Below are 21,340 nucleotides of genomic sequence, written 5' to 3'. Positions count from 1 at the left end.
CACAGGAGTAAAATCAAGCTGGAGCCATCAAGAATGCAGCTCTGGTGTTTTTTAACCAGCCAGAGGCTCGTGCCACCACTTTTACCCAGGTTACCCAAGCAAGTTGTACATGTATAATCACGTTCTAAATGAATTTTGACTGGCCTGCATGCTACTCAGCTATGTTCCTTCCCCTGCCATGGCAAGGAAGTGCTAGACTTGCCCAGCTGCTCTCTGCTGAATCGTGTGACACATCACAGCATGGTCAGGCGAGATGGGCAATCCCAACATCATATTTAATTCTGCTAATGGGTTTTCTAATTTAGTCTTTAGCCTTTTAAAATCAATTGCATGCTCTATAGGATCTATAATATCTATTTTAAAACATGATAGGAATGTTTATGGTACAATATAGTCAGGGATGTAGGAGGGCATGCATTTTTTTGTTTCTCTGCTTTTATTTCATTAAAATAAGACCACGACTTTTTGTTGTTGATTCAGCCTTTATAAGTAAATTGTATTACCAAAATAAGCCTCTGGGGTTTTTTTTTCTGATAGTACTGCCATTTTCAGATCATTATATTCAGATCTATGAATATAATTTTCAATCTATCCAATTCATGTGCTCCAGATGAAAATGTTTGCTTTCATGTTTTGGGGAAAAGGTTCTGTAAAAAAAAGGAAAAAAAGAAAGAAAGAAAAAAGAAAAAAAAGAATAGGGTGATGGGTGATCTTGAGGTTTGGAGATGAAGGGCCATAGTCTGTATGCATTTGGGCAACACATATCTTGGATTTTCATGTAGGTTAAGAACAGTTATGTCTGCAAAACCATAGTGATCATTGTAAAGTAACTTAAAAAAGAAAGCTTCATGATATATGGGATGAAAATTCATTACATCTTGATCATTAAGTAATTGGCCTAGTGTACCCATTTTTTATTTGAAATTTCCATGATCTATGTTAATTTCTCCCTAAATGTTCTACCCAAAACTGACCAGGCAAAAAAGAGACTTGGAAAATTTACTATTTTCAGTTTTTAATTACTAATTTTAGTTTTGTGAGGGGTAAAGGGCATCTCCCAAGATCATTGTAGATTTGTGGTTTACTGAGCTTTCATTTTATTCTATTGACTCAACTTTCTCCATTGCTTACTGGAATCTCAGCCAGAGTGCGGGTTCTGGGAGGGAAATTTTGAAGCAAAAGTAAAGAGTTTGTAAATATTGGGCAGTTTTCAGGGCTTCTGGTGACAAGGAGTATCTAATTAGTTTGGGGTTGTCTCTCGGTTTAATTTATACATACTCTTATTTTCCCTAGGGATAATTGAGAATTAGTTGCAAAATGCAAAAAAAAAAAAAAAAAATCAGACATAAAGTTATCTATGGAAAATAGTAACAAAGATACAGTCCATGGTGATTTATGCAATTTTTATTCAGCACCAAATTTTTAGATTTAGAATAAAACAACATTATTAGTCATTGAAGAAAATCTGATTTCTTTTTCTTTTTTTTTCACAAGCAGAATAGAATTAAATAATACTGGCACATTATTATTTACGCCATGTTTGTAACAGGATTCCCTCTTTTTCAGAGTCTTTATGGAAACTTTGAAAGTAGATGTTTGACTAAGGTCCGGAGCACATGCCCTTCTGGAAAAGGCTTTGTGCTGTTTTTGGAATTTGGAAAGCAATGGAATAATGACTCTAGCTTTCAGTTTCTCTGTTACATGGCCAGTGTCTTCCAAATGTTCTCTGTGAAACTGAATGTGAGGCAGTTCTTTGAGAGGAGCAGATGGGTGTGTGAATAGCCATTTTAAACCCATCTCAACCTTTAAAGATGGTCTTGGAGCTTTAGTGTACTTCTGCTGGAAAAAAAAAAATAAGGCTCATTCAGATGAATACTTTTGTATCCTTTCTGAAAACAAATGGCCTTTTTCTTTTTCCTTTTTGATGCTCTTTTACCCTACTCTTCAACTACAGCATAATGATTTTCAGTTTCACATACCATGTTCTTATTCAGGCTATTTTAAAAATAAAAGGAGCTCCGGGGATGTTGTACATTTAATATATGTCCAGGCAAACCAGATGGTGGTGGTTCATATTTTTAATGTTTTGATAAGAGATCGCGAAAAAAAAAAAAAAAAAAAAGAGCTACTGGCCTTGTTCTTCCCACCTAGGATAAGCAACCTAAGGGCTTCACTGTGTGGCTGTCTGTTTTTCATGTGAAATATCATAAGTCCAGATATGGTTATGCATATCCAAAAGATCAGACTAAGGCCCTGATAGTGTGTATGGCCAAAACTTTCCTCTTCTACTAGCAAGACAAAAATCCACAACTTTTTTAGAGAAATGGCTAGATTTTAAAGGCAATCTGTAATGGCTGAATCTTTTATTTTGCCTCTTGAATCATACAGCAGTTTGTGAGAGTCAAATATTTGATAGCTGACTGAAAATAAATGAAATGTGAGCGCATTTCAGTGGAAGTAGGCCAGTTGCTAACATTCTCTTTCATCTCTGAAAGTTAAATTTCATTATTTAATTGGATAAAAATCAAGAGCAATATTTGTCATATGGGGGAATTTCTATATAAGGTCATGCTATTGAGCAGCGGGGAATGGTCTCATGGCCTTTTTCGGGTGTTAACTCTATTGTTTCTTATGTTGAAATAACCCATTCATTCCTGTGAGTGGTATTTGTAGTTAACCTTCTTGAAAACTTCATATTCAGGTACCATGTCTTTGAGGACATGGTTCTTGGATCAGCGTGCGGCTTCCACAGCATTGCGCCAGGCTTCTGCTACAGCCAGGCATGTTTTCTGTGACTGAATTAGGCCTGGAGAATGTTGCATCTTAAAACCTGCTTTCCAGCGTGCATTTGTAGAGCATAAGCCATCATCCCTCTGTAGACCCAGTCGTTTCTACAAGGGATGGAAGAATTTAACCTTTAAGTGCCATAAAATATTGGAGGAGTAGGGAGAAAATAGTACAAGAAAACAAGTTTGAACTTGTACTATGTGGTTTTATATGGAAGCTTTCTATTATTATGCCTATATGCCCAATTATATTTTTCTAACTACTTCAGAACAAGTATGAATTTAGCTATTTAGTATAGTCATCGAGTTCCTTAATATGGTAAATTTAATTTCAGGTTTCTTTGCTTTTTTTATATCATTGTAGTATCACAGCTATGGCAATATAAAGAAAGTAAGTTATTCTTTATATTTATTGGTCACTTGCTTTTCAATCAGTTATATGCTTTTAAACAAATTTGAAGGTCATTTTGGTTATGACTATAATAAGATGTATCACAAACCACCCTTGACTAGAATGTGAATGCCAAAGTGTTGAACTTAATTAGAAAAATGTTTAGATTATTTAGACTACATCAGTGTATAGAATTATGTATATAGTATAGATATGTATTTTATAAATGTATACAATTTAAAATGCTTATATAGTTTTTCAGGGTGTAAATTAATGATTTAAAAATACTGCAGTAAAGTTCTTTATGTATCCAGTGACTAAAGCATATCAGGTAGTAGATCATAATTGGTAAGTTGATGTAATTTAATAAGAATGTGATTCACAATTTAATTTATAAATATAGGTAAATGCATAACTTCAGAAATTTTATATAATTGATGCAATATTTTCATAACTTCATAGAATTAAAACACAGGTACTTTCCTGTGATAAATATGTGACCTAGGGCATTAAAAAATAATGTAGTAGCATTTCTGACTAGTAAGATTAAATTGGCGAGGTGCAGTGACTCACACCTATAATCTCAGTACTTTGGGAGGCCAAGGTGGATGAATCACTTGAGCCCAGGTGTTTGAGACCAGGCTGGGCAATACGGCAAAACCCTATCCCTACAAAAAAATTAAAAATCACCCAGGTCGGCCGGACGCGGTGGCTCATGCCTGTAATCCCAGCACTTTGGGAGGCCGAGGCGGGCGAATCACGGAGTCAGGAGATCAAGATCATCCTGGCTAACATAGTGAAACCCCGTCTCTACTAAAAATACAAAAAATTAGCCCGGCATGATGGCGGGCGCCCGTAGTCCCAGCTACTCGGGAGGCTGAGGCAGGAGAATGTCGTGAACCCGGGAGGCGGAGCTTGCAGTGAGCCCAGATTGCGCCACTACACTCCAGCCTGGGTGACAGAGCGAGTCTCCGTCTCAATAAATAAGTAAATAAAATAAAATAAAAATAAAAATCAGCCAGGCACGGTGGCATGCACCTATAGCCCCAGCTACTTGGGAGGCTGTGATGGGAGAATCGATGGAGTCTGGGAGGTTGAGGGTACAGTGAGCCATGATCATGCCACAGCACTCCAGTCTGGGCCACAGAGTGAGACCCTGTCCCAAGGCGGGGAAAAAAAAAGAGAGAGAGAGAGATTAAATCATGACTGAGTCAGATTCTTCAACTTGGGAAAGCTGACTTTATGTCAACCTTCATAGATAAGGAAGCCTCCCATAAAACACTTTTTAGTGAAATGGAAACTAACTTACCATCTTCTAAGCTTTGGTTCATGAGGGTCCTGGGAGCTTGCAAAAGCTTTGCCAAGATTCCCTCTGAGCATTCCTTGAGGGACTTTCCAGAGCCTGAAAGATTATCTTTATAATCAGAAAATCTCTGGAATAACTGTAAAGCAATTCTCCATGAAATGGGTTCTACTCCTTGGACAATCAATAGTAGAATGGTGGCAGGGTTTTTTCCTTGTCCATTGTCAACAGATATGTTGTGCCTCACAATGCCAGGAGAAGAGAGGTGAACTGTGATCACTGTCCCTCTCTACCTTAAGATGTATAAATGCATAACCTTCAGAGCTATTAGAATAGAGATTATTTATATCCAAACAACTTAACCACATTCACAAATATATGTAATCTAATGACCTTCCCAATAACAAAAAATACACCCGGAGGTCCATATGTGTAAACAACTGATTCCATTGTCATTCAGGTTAGTGGCTATTAGGACTTGTGCTGTAAAGGGTTTGTTTTAAATATGTATATATTTGTATTAAACATAAGACACCTACAGAATACATGGAAGAATTATAATGTGAAAAATTAAACATCTCACAATTATATTAGCAGTGGTAACATGGGAAGTGAAGGGTGAGTATATTTTCTAAAGTTTTCAAATGGAAAAGTACGTGTGTGTGTATACATGTATAATTACTTTTTTATTATTAACATATTATTTTTTATTAAATAATTCCTATTTAATAAGAAAATGCATTTTCTAATATAATTAGTTAGACTCTGTTAGGACCAGACTTGAGTTATGGATCAAAATGGAGAGATAGAATTATCTAAAGACTATAATTCACTCTATAAAGTGACATTAAAAGATATTCAAACGTTTATTGATTCACTCTTCGTGAACCCAACATAACTATTCAGTGTCTGTTCTATACTTGGTGATATACTGGATCTTTTGGTATATATATGTGTGTGTGTATGTAGTTGGTATACATGTGTGTATATACATAGATGTATGTAAATATGTTCATATATTTAGGAGAATATTTGGTCAAAGGAAACAAGTATAGTAGATTAAATGCTCTATAAAATTTAGCATGAAGAAAATCATGCAAGAATGGCTTCATAAGAGGAGGTTGAGCTTTACTATGATGAGGCTCAGAAATCATTAAGTTTGGATTAGACAAGAGGACAAAAAAAATGAAACTTTCTATAACTAACCTCAAATACATTGGTTTCTTATTGTTATTACTTGTAAAGTGGATATTATGGCTGCCACTCATCAAAAGCCATAGTAATTAACCCATAAACTACCAGTGAAATTGGAAGAAAAAGTTAGTGGCTGAGACCAAACAGTTATCCAGTATTTTCTCAGAAGCTGCTGCAATTCTACCGAGCAGTAATTTTCCTAGGTCTTTCTTAAATGTATAAAAATATCCTGGCTATAAGAAGCAGAAAAATCCTAGGAGAGGAGAAGATGTCTTGGCTTTCCCACCTCTCCATAATGTAGAAGAAATTAATGGTAAAAAAAAAAAAAAGTTTGTGCTATCATGACCCTAATAACTATCAGCCAGAAGTGATGGCCTAGCTTCTCTATTTACCATACTCCAGCCTAGGAGGTACTGTACTAAAAAATTGTATTTTTACGTGAAGTAATTTTCATAATATATATATTTGGACATGGCTAATATCAGGTTAATATCACCTTTAAAGTAACACAACAGAAAGTGTCATCTGGATACTACCCTTTAATTAGTTCACATTGTAAAATATTAAACTACATTTGCATTATGTCTTCATTAAGTCAGGAATTTTGAGCCAAATTTCCCCAACGTGAACTGTGTTTATGGCCTTTTTAAAAATAACACAGTAACTCTTTCAGAAGGCTTTGGCAGAGTGACCCTAACACTCAGCTACCAAAGTTAATGGGGGCTTTGAAACCATTAACATGTCCATGCACTATTCTTTCATCATAAAAGCTTTACATTATCTAGGTTGTGCTGTATGTCATGTCTTTGCATCTGTTTTCATAAAACATTGCACAATCCTGTCTTCCCAAGTGATCTCAGAGTACTTATTATTTATTCTTGTAATATTACAGTGGCTCTTCTAGCCATGTGTCATGTCACAATGATTTAGTTAAAGGAAATATTCACAGCCGGATCACACGTTGAATTCAGAATGTGCTCCTAATGAAAGTCTATAGAGATTCTGGACAGTGCCATTTATGAAGAAATTTCCATTTCATTTAGAATTCTTTGAGAGAGATCCATCATTTTTCTTCTAGTAAAATAAGAAGAAAATTATGTAAGCCAGAGAAAAATAGAGTGCAAAGTTGAAATATAATGACTGTGACTCATGTTAATGTGCTGCTCTTCCTTTCTAAAATTATAGAAACATGGACAATACTTAGAAACAACTGGTAATATTCTTTGCCCTCTGAAAATTTCCATCTGAAGAGGTGGAAATTAAAATTTGATTTGATGTATTTTAGTTAATATAATCATTACTAGATGTCAGCATACCACTTTATCCAACTATTCTTGGCTTGGCCTCAATATTAACATATTAAGTTATGTTCATATAGCATTCATATACAAATGCAGATCATAAAACAAGTTAATCAGTATAATCCATCCATTCCAGACCACCCACACTGAATGTTGTCTAAAATTTTTTTGTCTGATTCAGGTCAGTAGTCATATTATTTTGAATAGTATGTCTTGATTTATGTTAAATTATTAGTACATAATGATCAGTAACGCTAATAGAGTTAAATGCTATCACTACCTTTTTTTTTTTTTTTTCAAAAAATGACACAGTATTTCCCAGTTAGTTAAATAAAAGAGGGGAAAATCACATCTTTGAAATGGGATTTTGTTTCCAGAAATTAAATGCAACCAGCTCATCTGAAGGAAGCACAGTTGATGTTGCTCTACCCCGAGAAGGTGAACAAGCTGAAATTGAACCCGAAGAAGACCTTAAACCAGAAGCTTGTTTTACTGAAGGTAAACAAGCTCTAATGTGATTAAATACAATCTCCCCTTGTTCTTTACAGAGACTGAATATGCCTCATTTTTAAAAAATATATTTATGAAACGAGGTATGGTGGCTCATGCCTGTAACCCCAAAATTTTGGGAGGCTAAGGTAGGAGGATTGCTTGACCCCAGGAGTTTGAGACCACCCTGGGAAATGTAGCAAGGCTTTGCCTCTACAAAAAAAATAATAATAATAATAATAAAGAAAAAATAAATTAGCTGGACATGGTTGTACATGCCTGTGGTCACTGCTACCTCAGCTATAGCTGTATCTCAGAGCTTTTGCAGGGAATCGAGGCTGCAGTGAACCATGATTATGCCACTGCATTTCAGCCTGGGCAACAGAGCAACACCCTGTCTCAAAATAAATACATAAATTGAATTAAATAAGAACAATATTTAAAAGAAATAGTGAAGGCATGTTTATCTTTATTTTCCTTTTTTGTTTTCTTGTAAAAAGTTAATCTCTCTAGATATCTGGATTATACTTACAGCAGTGACTATTCCTGGGCAATTAAAATGATCTGATCGGTCTTTTTGTTTTTTCTCTTTCTCCATAACATGAGGAAGCTGACCCTATGAGATAAATGGCATTCTAGAATGTCATGTCATTGATATTGTAATCCCTGTAGAACTCCTTGGCAATGGTGTGATTTGATTTATAGATGCTACAGTAATTACATTCCCTCCCTTATAGTTCCAATGTGGTTAATGTGCTCTGGCTAGAGCTGTTTTGAGATGTAGCTGTGTTGTGGAGTTTGCCAGGGAAAGCAATAGCTGTTCTCACAGAAAGCAGCATAGTGTCTTGCACACAAATCAATGAATATCTATTATTCAGTGTGATTGGACTTAATCTGATGAGTAGTAGCTCAGAATCTTACAGCAGAAGAGTGGATGGGAGTTAGAAATAATGTGAAAGCTAGGAGGGGGAGGACAAAGGGAAAGGAAATACTGACTGATGAGCTGAGTCATAGGTGTGACTAAGAAAAGCACTGAGGCTGAAAAATAAATTAGCTTCGGAAAATTGACAGTGGCTGATGCCTGGGAAGACAGCGAGATTTTCTGTGCATGAAAAGAAGTAAAAACCCAGAATCACATCAAAATATGAATAAACAACTCGAACATGTAGTTTTGCCTCAAACCTGAGAAATGCACCTGGACTATTTTCATCAATGGCCTTGAGGCAAAATAATCCTGACTGGTGGTGAAGAAGGAAATCATTGTTACTTAAGCAAATCTAGATAAAATATTTCCTTAAATTCTAAGTAGGTGGCTTGGCTGAGTATATAAGTCTAAGAATAATTCAATATACAGGAGGGATGCTGAAGATACCTAGGAAATGAAGGAGATGGCTACTCTATGAAATGATTACCTGGAAGTGGAGTGGGGAAGGAACAAGAAAGTTTGTTTTTTCCTATTTAAGATGAAAATATATTTTTAAATAAACTATATTTGATTTTTAGGATGTATTAAAAAGTTTCCATTCTGTCAAGTAAGTACAGAAGAAGGCAAAGGAAAGATCTGGTGGAATCTTCGGAAAACCTGCTACAGCATTGTTGAGCACAACTGGTTTGAGACTTTCATTGTGTTCATGATCCTTCTCAGTAGTGGTGCTTTGGTAAGTGAAACGCATATTGGCAAGAATCAGATTCTGGTGAAATAGTTTATTCTCCAAAATTACCAGATGCGAACACTGAGCTTCAGAATCAAAAGAAAAGGCATATCTGTGTCTTGCAGAGCTTGGCACCCAAGGTTTAACGATACAAAATTCAGTTCAGAACAAATCAGCACCATGAAACAGCCAGATGGAATTTCTCATCTGGTGTTTATCTAACAGATGTTTTCCTCACTGAGACAACCATTTGCAGAGACATTCTGTAACCACGTTACTTTCCCTGTCAAATACCATCCAGTTTTCCCTAATAATTGTATTAACATTTATGGACTAAAAGTGTATTTTAGGTTTTTTTTTCATGTATAATCAACTTATTCTCTCAAAATAAGCCAGATCGTTCAGGAAATTGTAGAAAGTAATGCTTGAATAGGCCAATTCTGTCCCTCATTAACAGAACTTCTAGTTATTTCTGAGTTCATATTACTTCATTAAAAGCATGTCTTCGTAGCAGTAATTGAGATAGAGACTTAGGGGTGAGAAGTAGGAAAGAAAGCACATTCTAAATCACTAAAGGCATGACATTTCCTTGCCAGCATTTTCACACTTAGTTTTAGTCTTTAGATTTTGTCTAATGTGCAATGTTAATGTAAAATATCAATAATCAAATTATTGTTTTGTACTCACTATTATACTAAGCAATTTTTTCACATATTTAGAATATTTGAAGCAAGCCATTTAAGTAAAATAAAATATTTTTGATTCACAGGCCTTTGAAGATATATACATTGAACAGCGAAAGACTATCAAAACCATGCTAGAATATGCTGACAAAGTCTTTACCTATATATTCATTCTGGAAATGCTTCTCAAATGGGTTGCTTATGGATTTCAAACGTATTTCACTAATGCCTGGTGCTGGCTAGATTTCTTGATCGTTGATGTAAGTATCTTGAATGATTTTTATAAAGCTGTTTTTAAAAGAGGCAAGTTTGACATTTCATATATTTCTGTTATTAAAACTTTCACTAACAATGACATAATTATGCAGTTATTTAAACAAAACTATAATATATGCAATAATGAGGAATATCTCATGGGAAAGAGTAGAGGAGGTCCTAAAAACATGGGCAGTGGTTAAGAGAAAACACAGGGAGAGTTGTTCTATACCACAAACAGACAGCTTTTATTTTTTTGAAAGTTAAGTGCCTCAAGGTAAGTAATAGCTACATAATATGTTGATTGACAGATGTAAGCACTTAGCTTACTAACAGTTCAGTTTAAAAAAACAAAGAAACATCTCCAAGAGGCAAAATAAAAAATGACTGAAGGTCAGAAATTGTGTAAACTGCACTTTAATCCCTTCCTACAGTACACGTGACTAAATACTGTTAAATTAACCCATGTACTGAGTTCATTCAGCCACAGCCACATACCCACAGACACAACAAAATGCATTTCCATTTTTAAATCAGTAGTTAGATCCCCATAACTAATCAGATATTTACCATGCAAAGAGTTAGGTGTAGGTCTGTTCTGAATCTGATTACCCTGGGGTGAGTAGTCACAGGAACATTGCCAATTATGGAATTTATCTGACTTGCAGCCTGTTTTTTTTTTTTTATTTCAAATGACGGAGAAGCACTGGGACAACATGACAGTCCTGTGATTCCTTGTAGTCTGTGATATTCCGTTGCACAAGGCTTCACAGCCTCCTAAACTTCACAAATCAAGGTGCTTCAAATACTGTCTCTAGCCATTTCCTAGCAATCACAAAGCACTTTATTTTTAGCTCTAACACTTGCCAATAGGAATCAATGATTGCCATATGTGTGCATTCATTATTTTTCTCATTTTTGACGAGTCTGGGTCTATCCAAATTCTACTCTTCTTCCTCCCACAAATACATATTCACAATTATATAACCAAAATGTGTTTAACCATTTAAGTTGATAAGAAATCTGCTGCCAAGTCACTTTTAATAGACCAGAAATGACTTTCAATTTCCTTGGCTGGCCTTTCATTAATAATAGAGATGAATTTCAACATAACTCTGAAAAGCTATCCACAAACGGAACCTTAATATTTTCTCATTTTGCAGCTAGAGTGGACCTTAAGGAATATCTAGGCTTTATTTAAGACATGAGGAAACTAAAGCCTCAGTTTAAATATTTTTTGGAGATAGCACAGCTTCTTAATAATAAAGTTGATATGTGTCCAGATTTACTAATTCTCAATTCAGTGCTCCTTTCCCCCACAGATTTTCTGCCTAACTGATCCATTATAAATGTATTAGTTGTAATAGGCAGATGTGTGTGTGTGTGTGTGTGTGTGTGTGTGTGTCAGACTGGCATCAGACTGGCTTTGAGATTTAGCATTTAAAATCTCTACCTTCTCTGTGAAAGATGGAACACTAAATACATTCAATGATCCTTTCTGGTCCAAAAAGATTTTATCGTGTATGAATATTGTTAGCATTTTTTTTTTTTTTTTTTTGAGATGGAGTTTCACTCTTGTTGCCTAGGCTGGAGTGCAATGGTGCGATCTTGGCTTTCTGCAACATTTGTCTCTGGGGTTCAAGCGATTCTCCTGCCTCAGCCTCCCGAGTAGCTGGGATTACAGGTGCCCACACCACACCCGGCTAATTTTTTGTATTTTTAGTGGAGACAGGGTTTCGCCATGTTGGCCAGGCTGGTCTCGAACTCCTGACCTCAGGTGATCCACCCACCTTGGTCTCCCAAAGTGCTGGGATTACAGGCGTAAGCCACCGTGCCTGGCAAGATTATTTTAAAATGCGATAGAAGTTTTCTAGAATATTCTGACTTAAATTTACTGAACTACTTCATTGTACTTTGAGTATTTCTGTGTACTTCCCTTATATGGAAAACATGATTACGATGTAAAAATCTCTTGAGGTTGGGGATTTTCCATCATGTTTTTATCCTTGCACAACTAACATAGACATTTAGACATCTATTGAGTAATGTTTCAATGAATGACAAAAGAATAGTGCCCCAAAATTACTTTGCTTTTAGTGAGTCAAAATTAGCAGATTGGAACTGGGTATGGAAAGCCTCCTCCTTTGGGTAAGTTATTGTATCTTAAATGGGTCTCTTTTCTTAGTTTTCCCAAAGCAAGGGTTAAATATATGAATTAATGCAACCTCAGATAACAGCTTGTCCTCAGAGTACTAGGGATTCACTAAGCTAAAGTAAACATAAGGTTAAAACAGTTTTTGAAAGTACAAATAAAATGGACTTAAAGAGTTTAAAGTCCATAGGGTATATCACTGTAACAAAACTAAAGAGTCACAGAAAGGTAAAGAAAGGAAGCAATCAATGAAGCAAGAAAATAAACAGAATAACCAAAAAAACTTCCTTTCAAATGTATCTTTCAAAAAATACATTCACATACTTGAGAAATAGGTCTGTGTAAAAAATGTACCCTCTTCAATTCTCTCTCGAAAAATAAAATTAGATTTATAGTGAGCTATCTTTGTAATATCCTAAAATTCATTCATTTATTCAATAAATATTTTTGAGTACCTTATAAAGGATCATATGCCATTCAAGATAAAGGAGAAATGAACAAAACAGACCTAGCCTTGCTAAAGCTTACTCTCTATGGGAGGATAGGAACAGACAGGAAACGTGTAAACAAGTAAAATCTAAAGATAAGATAAAGGCAGATGGTGATCACTGCTATAAAATAAAACAGGGTACTAGGCTGGTAAATGACTGCGTGTTTGGGGAAGTGGAGGGAGGGCAGGAGCAGTGTGTCAGCTAGTGTCCAGGAAGGTGTCTAAGGAGGTGCATGGGGGAGGGTGCCAGTCATTCGGAGACCTGAGAGAAGAGAGGAGTAGAGGCGGAAGCGCCTGAAGTGGGAATGAGCCAAGGAGATTCAAGAGACAGAAAGAAAACTTGTGCACTTGTATGTGATGAAACATGAGTAAGAGTGGTAGAAACTGAACTCAAAAAGTACATTGTGGCCAGGGCAAGAAGTTCGTATTTTACTGTAATTTACTATATATCGTATATATTAATATTATGTAATCTATCACATATTAGTTATAATTACCAAGAGAAGCCCCAGCAGCAGGATAAGCAGGGACCTGGTCCCCTGTTATAAAATGATCATATCTGGCTATGGAGAGGGGGAGGCAAAGAGTAAAAGCAGAAAGATCAATTAGGAGGTTGTTTTAATAATGCAGGAAAGTGGAGATTTTAGACTAAGGTGATGAGACTTACTGATGGGTTTGATATGTGGAGTGAAGAAAAAAGAGGAATTAACAAATGGATTTTCTTTCACCGTGAACAAATGGGTAGAGGACAGAACCATTAACTGGGATGGGGAATATCAGAAAAAAGGTTTGGCAGGGTAGGTAGATGATGGGTGGGAGAGAGATGTATTCATTTGATATATATTCATTTGAGATGCTTATTAGACATTCAAAACAAAGTACTGAACTTTATATAGATCTAGAGCTCAGGAGAGAATCCAGAATCTTATGTACATAAATTTAAGGGTCATCAAGATGTATACGGCATTTGAAGCTACAAACCTGTTTTAGCTCACCTAGGCAGAGAGTGCAAATAAACAAGGGAACCCGGAACCAAACTCTGGAGACACTATAACATTTAGAAGTTGGGCAAAGGAGAACCAGCCAGTAAATTAGACTGAGAAGTAGTAATTAATAGGGAAACAAAATATGCATGGTGTCATAGAAACCCAGAGAAGATAGTTGGGTTTTTCCAAAGGAGAGGTGATCAATTTTATCAAAGGCTACAGTGAAAAAAAGTCAAAGATCAAGCAATACTCGTATATAAGATTGACATTTGGATTTGGCAAAATGAAGGTCATTGGTGTTGTGGATGAGAGAAAATAATGAAGATGAAGAAATGGAGACAGCAAGTATGATACTTCAGGATGGAATCAAGGACAACTCATGCCTCTGTCTTCCAGAATACTGCACTAGAAGGACCACTTTTTCAGATTCTGTACAACTCTTTTCTTCTCAGCTGAAGGTCAAAAAGATAATATGTTCATTTTAAAAAACAAAATATACCTTACTATATATTATACATTCTATAACTACACAAACTATACTATAGATGCTGCTATTGACCACACAATGAACTAAATACATCATTTAATTAATATTTATTTAAAATGTATTGAAAACATCAGATTTCTTGTGGTCCTTATCAATTTTTGCCGTCATCTCTGAGAAAATGCATCTGAGCATCTCTCATAAAAACTTCGTTTGATTCTAAAATATCCTAACATGCTGATGTGTGCAAACAAACTCTAGTAAAAGGTTCAACTATCGTGGAGTATTTATGGCCCACAGGTGATTTTCACTAACAGCACAGGTTAAAAGGAGATGCTTGATATTATGGCTTTGGAATTCTTTTCCTGCTTAATCACAGGCTCCTTAGAATCCCATCAGCTGCTCTGTCGAGGTGAACAAAAGCACCATAGGAACACTTTCTGATCCTAATACGTATTTCCATTTGCCAGCAACCCCTAGGATCTAGTGTTTCCTGCCTTAGTTCTTGACACTTATTATTGACATATTGGCATCCTCAATAATGGAGCTAGATTGTTATTAGTAGTAATAGTAGTAGCAAGATATTACGCCTAGTACCTTGTAAGCACTTATTGTGGGAATGGCACTAATTAAGAGCCTTACATAATAATAGTGAAAATTACTACCCTGATTTAATGCACACTGTGTACAGGTGCCACCGAAAGCACTTTACATGTGTTAACTCATCTAATCTTCAAAAGTCTGTGAGTTAGAAACAATTATTCTCAATTTGCAGGTAGGGAAGCTAAGACAAACAGATATTCAGTTACTTTCCCGTGTTAACAGAGCTAATAAGTGGCCAAGCTGGATTTGGTACCCAAGTAATCTGGCTCTAATGACTGTGTTTCTAACCCCTACATTACAAACCTCTTTATAAATATCTCTTTTACTTACAAAGTATTTATTAATCTTTTTTAAAAACTTTTGATTTTTCATATTATTATTTCTATTTTGCTACAGATTTTATCTCTATTTCACAGGTTTAGAAATGTCATACAGCTAGTAGGTGGTAGAGCTACCTTTACCCAACACTGAGTTCTTTGATCCATATTTTACAACAGGGCACAGATCTATTTGGCATATCGCGCTGAACTAGTCAGAGTTCCCACATGACGCTGAAGGTGATTGCGTATAAGTGGTGGTGAATGAAAACAATGAGATGGTGCCTTGCTAATATGCAGACATCTGCCTTGAATTTTATCTAGTGCTCTTGTAGAGAGAATTAGAATAAATAAAAGAGCTTTGGGGTAAAGGAACTAAATAATTATAAATGATTGTCATTTCATATTAATTTCTGATCTGTCTCTAGACATATTTCCATGTAAACAGTCTAGTATGTGATTTAACTTTTTCTATAAATGTCTTCTGATAGAAATGATTCATTTTGCCCATTTCTTGGAAGAATTTAATTCTCCTTTAGCATTATTAGTTAATTAATAAGAAAAAAATTCTCACAGGCCAGTTTAAAAAGATAATCCTACTAATGTAGCTATAAATTTCTATAGCCCATTCTTTGAAAGAGTATGGATTTTAACAGAGACTTTTAATCTCTAATTCTGGTCTTTTGTTAAACTCCAACCCATACTTCTAACTGCTTCCTAAATAATACCTGCGAATACACCTACCATCTGCACACGTTCAACATGTTTCCCCTCTAAGTCACGCATTTCTTCCAAATTCCCTACTTAGTCTGAGGGTAATGTTTGTATAAATCCAGGCCAGATGTCATCTTCAGCCTTTCTGCCTTTCACCAATCAATCAGCAAGTTCTTCTCCATTTTACTAATAAATGAGTGGACAGTCTCGCCCCTCCTCCTCAACACATCAACACCACTGCAATCAACTGGGCCAAGCAATAGCTTACTAAATGTTCCTGCCTCCAGTCATGACCTCTGCAAATATGTATTTTAGGAAGACCTACCGGACCCTTTCTCTTCTTAAAGGCCTTCCCGTAGGATGCAATTCATTAGCCAGTATTCTAAATGGTGACAGTAAAGGCAAACAAGCGTTATCATTTGTAATATTAATAACAACCAACCTTAATTGAGCTATAAATTGTCCTTTGTCTTCAATGCTTAATTTGTTTAATCTTCACAACAACTTATGCAGCATCTACTGTTACTTTCCTAGCGTGTAGATGGGAAAATTGAGGCACAGAGTTGTTATCTAGTTAAGTAACTATATAACATACATTCATTGTGTAAAATGTCAAAAACAATTCATATCTTTCGAAAAAGAAATAATTACACCTGAAGATATAGTCATAATTACACACTTCATAAACAGAAATAATTATGCTCACAGTGAATCAAAGTTGCACTTTAAAATTTTTTCTAGTAGTGTGCTTGATTGAAGATGATGCATCTATTAACAAAGATACTTTGATTTGTTCTTTTTCAACATAAACGACATAGTGTTATTTTGATTTAATCATCTTGAAATTGTCAAATTAAGAATTCCAGACAAGGAAATAAACAGAGAGATCACCTGATTCACAGTCTTCATTTTAAAGACCCCTTCCCCACTGCACATAGGGTTTGGAATGTTTAAGTGAAATTCCTGTGAAACTCATGGTTTCTCTGTACCATGTTGTAGTCAACAATGATGAGTGCACCAGATTTTACTCATCCTTTCCCCAGGGATGAACGCTTAGAGTGTCTGCTTCCTGCTATTATAAACAATACCACAATGACCAAGGTGTTTGCTTTTATATAGCACGTGAGCATTGTGAATTTTCTAATCATGTATAAAGTTAAAGACCAATAAATAAACCGCAAAGATAAAAGCAGAAGAGAAAGCAAAAAGGTGGCCCTTGAATTATAAACTTACAAACTCCCCTTACATAAAAATAAATTATCCTTTTTTTTTTCTTTAGGAGACAAAGTCTCTCTCTGTCACCCAGGATGGAGTGCAGTGGTGCAATCATAGCTTGCTGTAACCTCAAGCTCCTAGGCTCAAGCAACCCTCCTGCTTCAGTCTCCCAAAGTGCTGGGATTACATGCATGAGCCACCTCCCCCAGCCTGGACTCCCATTTCTGACTGAGGTTGCATAGGGACTACACTTCCCACAGCCACTGGAAGGACTTCCCACAGTCTCTGGAAGCCTGCGCTCTATTCCTGCTGTACACCTTACCCACCCCAGCTGGCCAAATCCCTCTGTAACCAGTATCCCCAACCTCTCACCTTCAATAGAGTCCTCTGCTACCATTCCCATGGCACCTTTGTACCTGCCCTTCACCACTACCTGAGCCCTTTTCTAGGAACTACTCGGCAGATAGGAATAGGGCTCCTTTGTCGTGGAAGCAGGAAGGTGTGCACCTAGCAATCTGAAATTCCAGGTGCCCTTGTCCTAAGAAATATTGAGCTAATCCATATGCTATTTAAGCCCCTCAGTACTATTACTGGGAAAAACTCAACTTCAAGATATACTGAAAGAGAGATCTGTGGTGTTGCAGGGAAACCCAATAACAATGTAGATAACTATTTAAATGTTCTGACCTCTGTAGCAAGTACAGATTTTACTCCAGAAGTTGTGAAGTTGTATTTTATTCTGCTCTCTTGAAGGGTTGGAGAGCGTTGGGTGAAGGGACTCAAGAGTGTCTAGCTTTCCTGTATACAAAATTTTAATCAGTTCTGTTTTCAGCTCCATCCATTGCCCCTCTGTTTTTGAGCAACCAAGGGCCTCCAGGTCCAGAGCCTTCTGAGCATTTGTTGAAACAATTTGTGTTGCTTCTGCAAGGCACCTGCATTTCTGCTGCTCTTTCTCTGATGAGAAAGTAATTATTCCTGTGCTTTCCACAGTCCAGAATGTTTTAAAACTCTTCTTGTTGTCTCTTGTCCTGTTATCTTTGTCTGTATTCCTTTGCTTTTCTTCTAGTTGAACTTCAATGGGGGGTATAAATAAATATGTTGTTCAAACAGGTATAGTAAAAGTTTAGAAAGAATCTATGTGCTTTACTATTTGGTTAATGAGCTTTTACTGGATGAGTTATAGGAGCTCTTTTTATATTAAGGAAATTATTTTGTCACATGTGGTATGAATATTTTCCTAATTTGGGCTTTTGTCTCTTGGATTTTTTGTTATGTATAAATTTTTCATATTGATTTAGTCAAATTTATCAGACTTTTTTTTCTTCTTGATTTTCTCATGTTTATGAAGACCCATTTCAAGACTGTTAAAAATATTCTGGTTTTTTTTTTTTTCCAGTTTTTTTGTTTGAGAATTTTGTTTCTTTCTTTGTCCATTAGTTCATATTTTGTGTTTTAATGTTTGACCAACCGGGAACTTAATTTGGTATAAGGTGTGAGGTAAGGCTCTAGTATTATTTTTTTTCCATGTGGTTTCTCATTTAATGAATAATCAGTTGTTCTATTTCTCCTCTCATTTAAAATTCTCTTCTTATCCATGTGCTAAATCTCAGTATCCACATGCTAATTTGAGCTTTATTTTATTTCATTCCTTCTTTGTCTACTAATATAACAGCTTTAATTACTGTAGATTTATAATTAATATCTCGTGAAATTTGTCCTCTCTGCTTTTCTTCTTCCCAAAATTTTAAGTTATTCTTATACTTTTACTTTTTCTGAATTATATTTTTTAAGTTTTTGTAGTTAAAAAAGACTCCTACACAAACTTTTGTAAAAGTTAAGATGAAAAATGCATTTGTCAACCGTCTAAAATAATTAGGTTATTGTTTATAATATTTTTTCACTTGATTCTCTTATGGGATTTTTTAAGATAACGACAATATATAATGATTTCTCCCACTTCTCTAATTCTTATAACTCTTCTTTTTCCAGAAGTGTTAAATAATAATGTTGTTGATGGGCATATTCTTTTATTCTGATTTTCATGAGAATGCTTATGGATCTCATCATCAAAAATTATACAAGCTTTTAGATAGAAATATATCATCAGAATGTATGGAGGTTATATAGAGTTTTTATCTTTTATGTTAGTGTTGAACTTTAAACATTGTCTTTAGCCATTTTCAAGGGAAATAAATTCCTATTGCTTGGTTCCTTAACCAATCACAGGATTTCCAGACTCTTCCTTGGAACCATCAACTCCATCCTGCATTATTCTTTTCTTTCTCAGTCTCAGCTGTCATAAGAATGTGGAAAGGTGTGGATGACAACTGAGCCAACCCCTGACACCTCTATCACAGACATTTCCATTTATTTACTGTGTAGTGTGATATGGTACCTAGAGTCATGTAAATTCATATTAAAAATATAGTTTTTGGAAATGGGTATCTCATACTTTGCACACATTGGCAAGAGTGCCTTTTATGTTTAGCACAGAAGAGATAAGATTAAAACACTATGTATTGAAAGGTTGGGAACAAATTTGCTAAGATGAAAAACACATTAGATATAAAAACAGAAGACCTAAATTCTAGTTATATGTTTACTTGTTGCCGTCTTTCCTTGGATTGGTCATTTCACTATTCTGAGACACAAAGATAACGAGTGAAAGAGATCACTGTGAATTGTAAAGCACCCTGCCAATGTAGTCATTATCTTCAAACTTCATGTATGTTGCAAATGTTTAAAATTCTTGCAAGGAGCTACCTCCACTTATAATAGAGATTTAAAAGATCTTATTTCAAAATAGCTTTTAAAGCATATTTTTTCACATCAGTTAAACCACTAAAATAAGGTTTTGCCTTATTCAAAATGACATTGTACTTAAGTCATGCAAACCGGAAAAAAAATTTATGTATACGATTGATCAGATTGTGATAATCTTATCAGAGTGATTTGCATGGAAAAATCATTTTAAGTTACTTGATTAAACCAATCTGCACTGAGTATTCTCAAAGTCCTAAAAATATTTTAAATTCCCTTTATTTTCCTATATAATTCAAATATTCAACAGATCCCAGCACAGATTTGTCAGAAAATCCAATGTCAGGTAGTTTTTGACGATCTCCCCTTGGGAACTTCCAGAAACTCTAGGACATATGTAGCCTAGAAATATGGTGCTAATTTCCTCTGATTCTCACATATTGTGGCTGCAACTCTGGCACTATGTCCTCTGGGCCATAAGGTCCATTAAAATAAGTGCAGCTTCATTAAGCCCAGCTTCTCCAACAACACACAATTCCATGCCATGTAGGGTGGTTAGATGCAGGTGGCGCCTTTCAACCTTTGAACCCATAACTTCCTATCTTTCCAGAACCCACTGTTCTGGATATTACCTTGCTATTTTTTTTTTAAGAGAAAAGAGGCTCTCACTCTATAGCCCTGGCTGGAGTGCAATGGTATGATCACAGTCACTGTAACCTCGAACTCCTGGGCTTAAGCAATCCTCCTGCCTATGCCTCCCAAATAGCTACAGCTACAAGTGCGTGCCACCATCCCTGGCTAATCATTTTTTAGGTTTTTTTTTTTTTTTTTTGAGATAAGGTCTCACTATGTTGCGCAGGCTGGTCTTGAACTCATAGCCTTAAGTGATCCTCCCACCTCCGCCTCCCAAAGCACTGGGATTACTGGCACAGGCCATCACACCCAGTTTTACTTTTCTTTTCAAAGCATGAGCTTCCTTACTTCAAGGTCTTGAGAAATTTGCAGCCACGTCCCTTTAAAATCCCATGTCTCAAATAAAGGACTTTGTTGGGAGGTTGAGAAAAATCTTCAGATAGTAACTCTAGAAACATTAAGAAGCTGTTAATGCCTCCTGAGGAAAAGGAGCATAGAACATAAAACCTGTGTGTTCTCTAATAACCTTTCCAATCTTTCCAGTCTTCTATAACAGCAAACGTAAGACAGAAATGAACAGCTCAATCAATTATCTTGCCACTAATCAACTTTAGAAGTCAAGTCATGTATTATTCTGTTCAATTCTTAAAACGTATGCTAAATTAAACAATGAGAGGACAGTGGCTTCATATGCTTTTAAAGCCTAGGTTCTGGTTTTGGTGTCACTCTTTATATCCTGTGTTCTTGGGCACATTATTGATTTCATCCCACTTCACAAGATTGTTGGGAGAATTCACTTAAATCCATTTTCAACAGCCTTTTTTCATGGGAATTATGCCCTAATGCCCTTAAGCCACTGTGGATATAATGAATTAATTTCTCTCTTATGCATTAAGGAAAGCACTAGTTATGTACCATCTTTGAAAGAACTG

General features: G+C 35.7%; 1 protein-coding gene across 16 annotated transcripts in view; it reads left to right on the top strand.

Moving 5' to 3' along the window:
• Positions 1-21,340, top strand: part of SCN3A (sodium voltage-gated channel alpha subunit 3) — a 116,726-nt gene that overhangs the window by 81,323 nt on the left and 14,063 nt on the right. For 10 of the 16 annotated variants that reach the window (XM_045367176.2, XM_074009362.1, XM_005573349.4 and 7 more), the window contains 3 exons: positions 7,353-7,473; positions 8,968-9,122; positions 9,886-10,059. In XM_045367176.2, the coding sequence (XP_045223111.2) occupies positions 7,353-7,473; positions 8,968-9,122; positions 9,886-10,059 (450 nt within the window). Of the gene's footprint in view, positions 1-5; positions 509-7,352; positions 7,474-8,967; positions 9,123-9,885; positions 10,060-21,340 lie in introns of those variants that run through there. The other 6 variants (XM_074009365.1, XM_074009368.1, XM_074009367.1 and 3 more) reach the window with 1 other exon arrangement.

The sequence above is a fragment of the Macaca fascicularis genome, chromosome 12, assembly GCF_037993035.2.
Source record: "Macaca fascicularis isolate 582-1 chromosome 12, T2T-MFA8v1.1".
Classification (NCBI taxonomy): Eukaryota; Metazoa; Chordata; class Mammalia; order Primates; family Cercopithecidae; genus Macaca; species Macaca fascicularis.
This window is presented reverse-complemented; position numbering and strand designations above follow the sequence as displayed.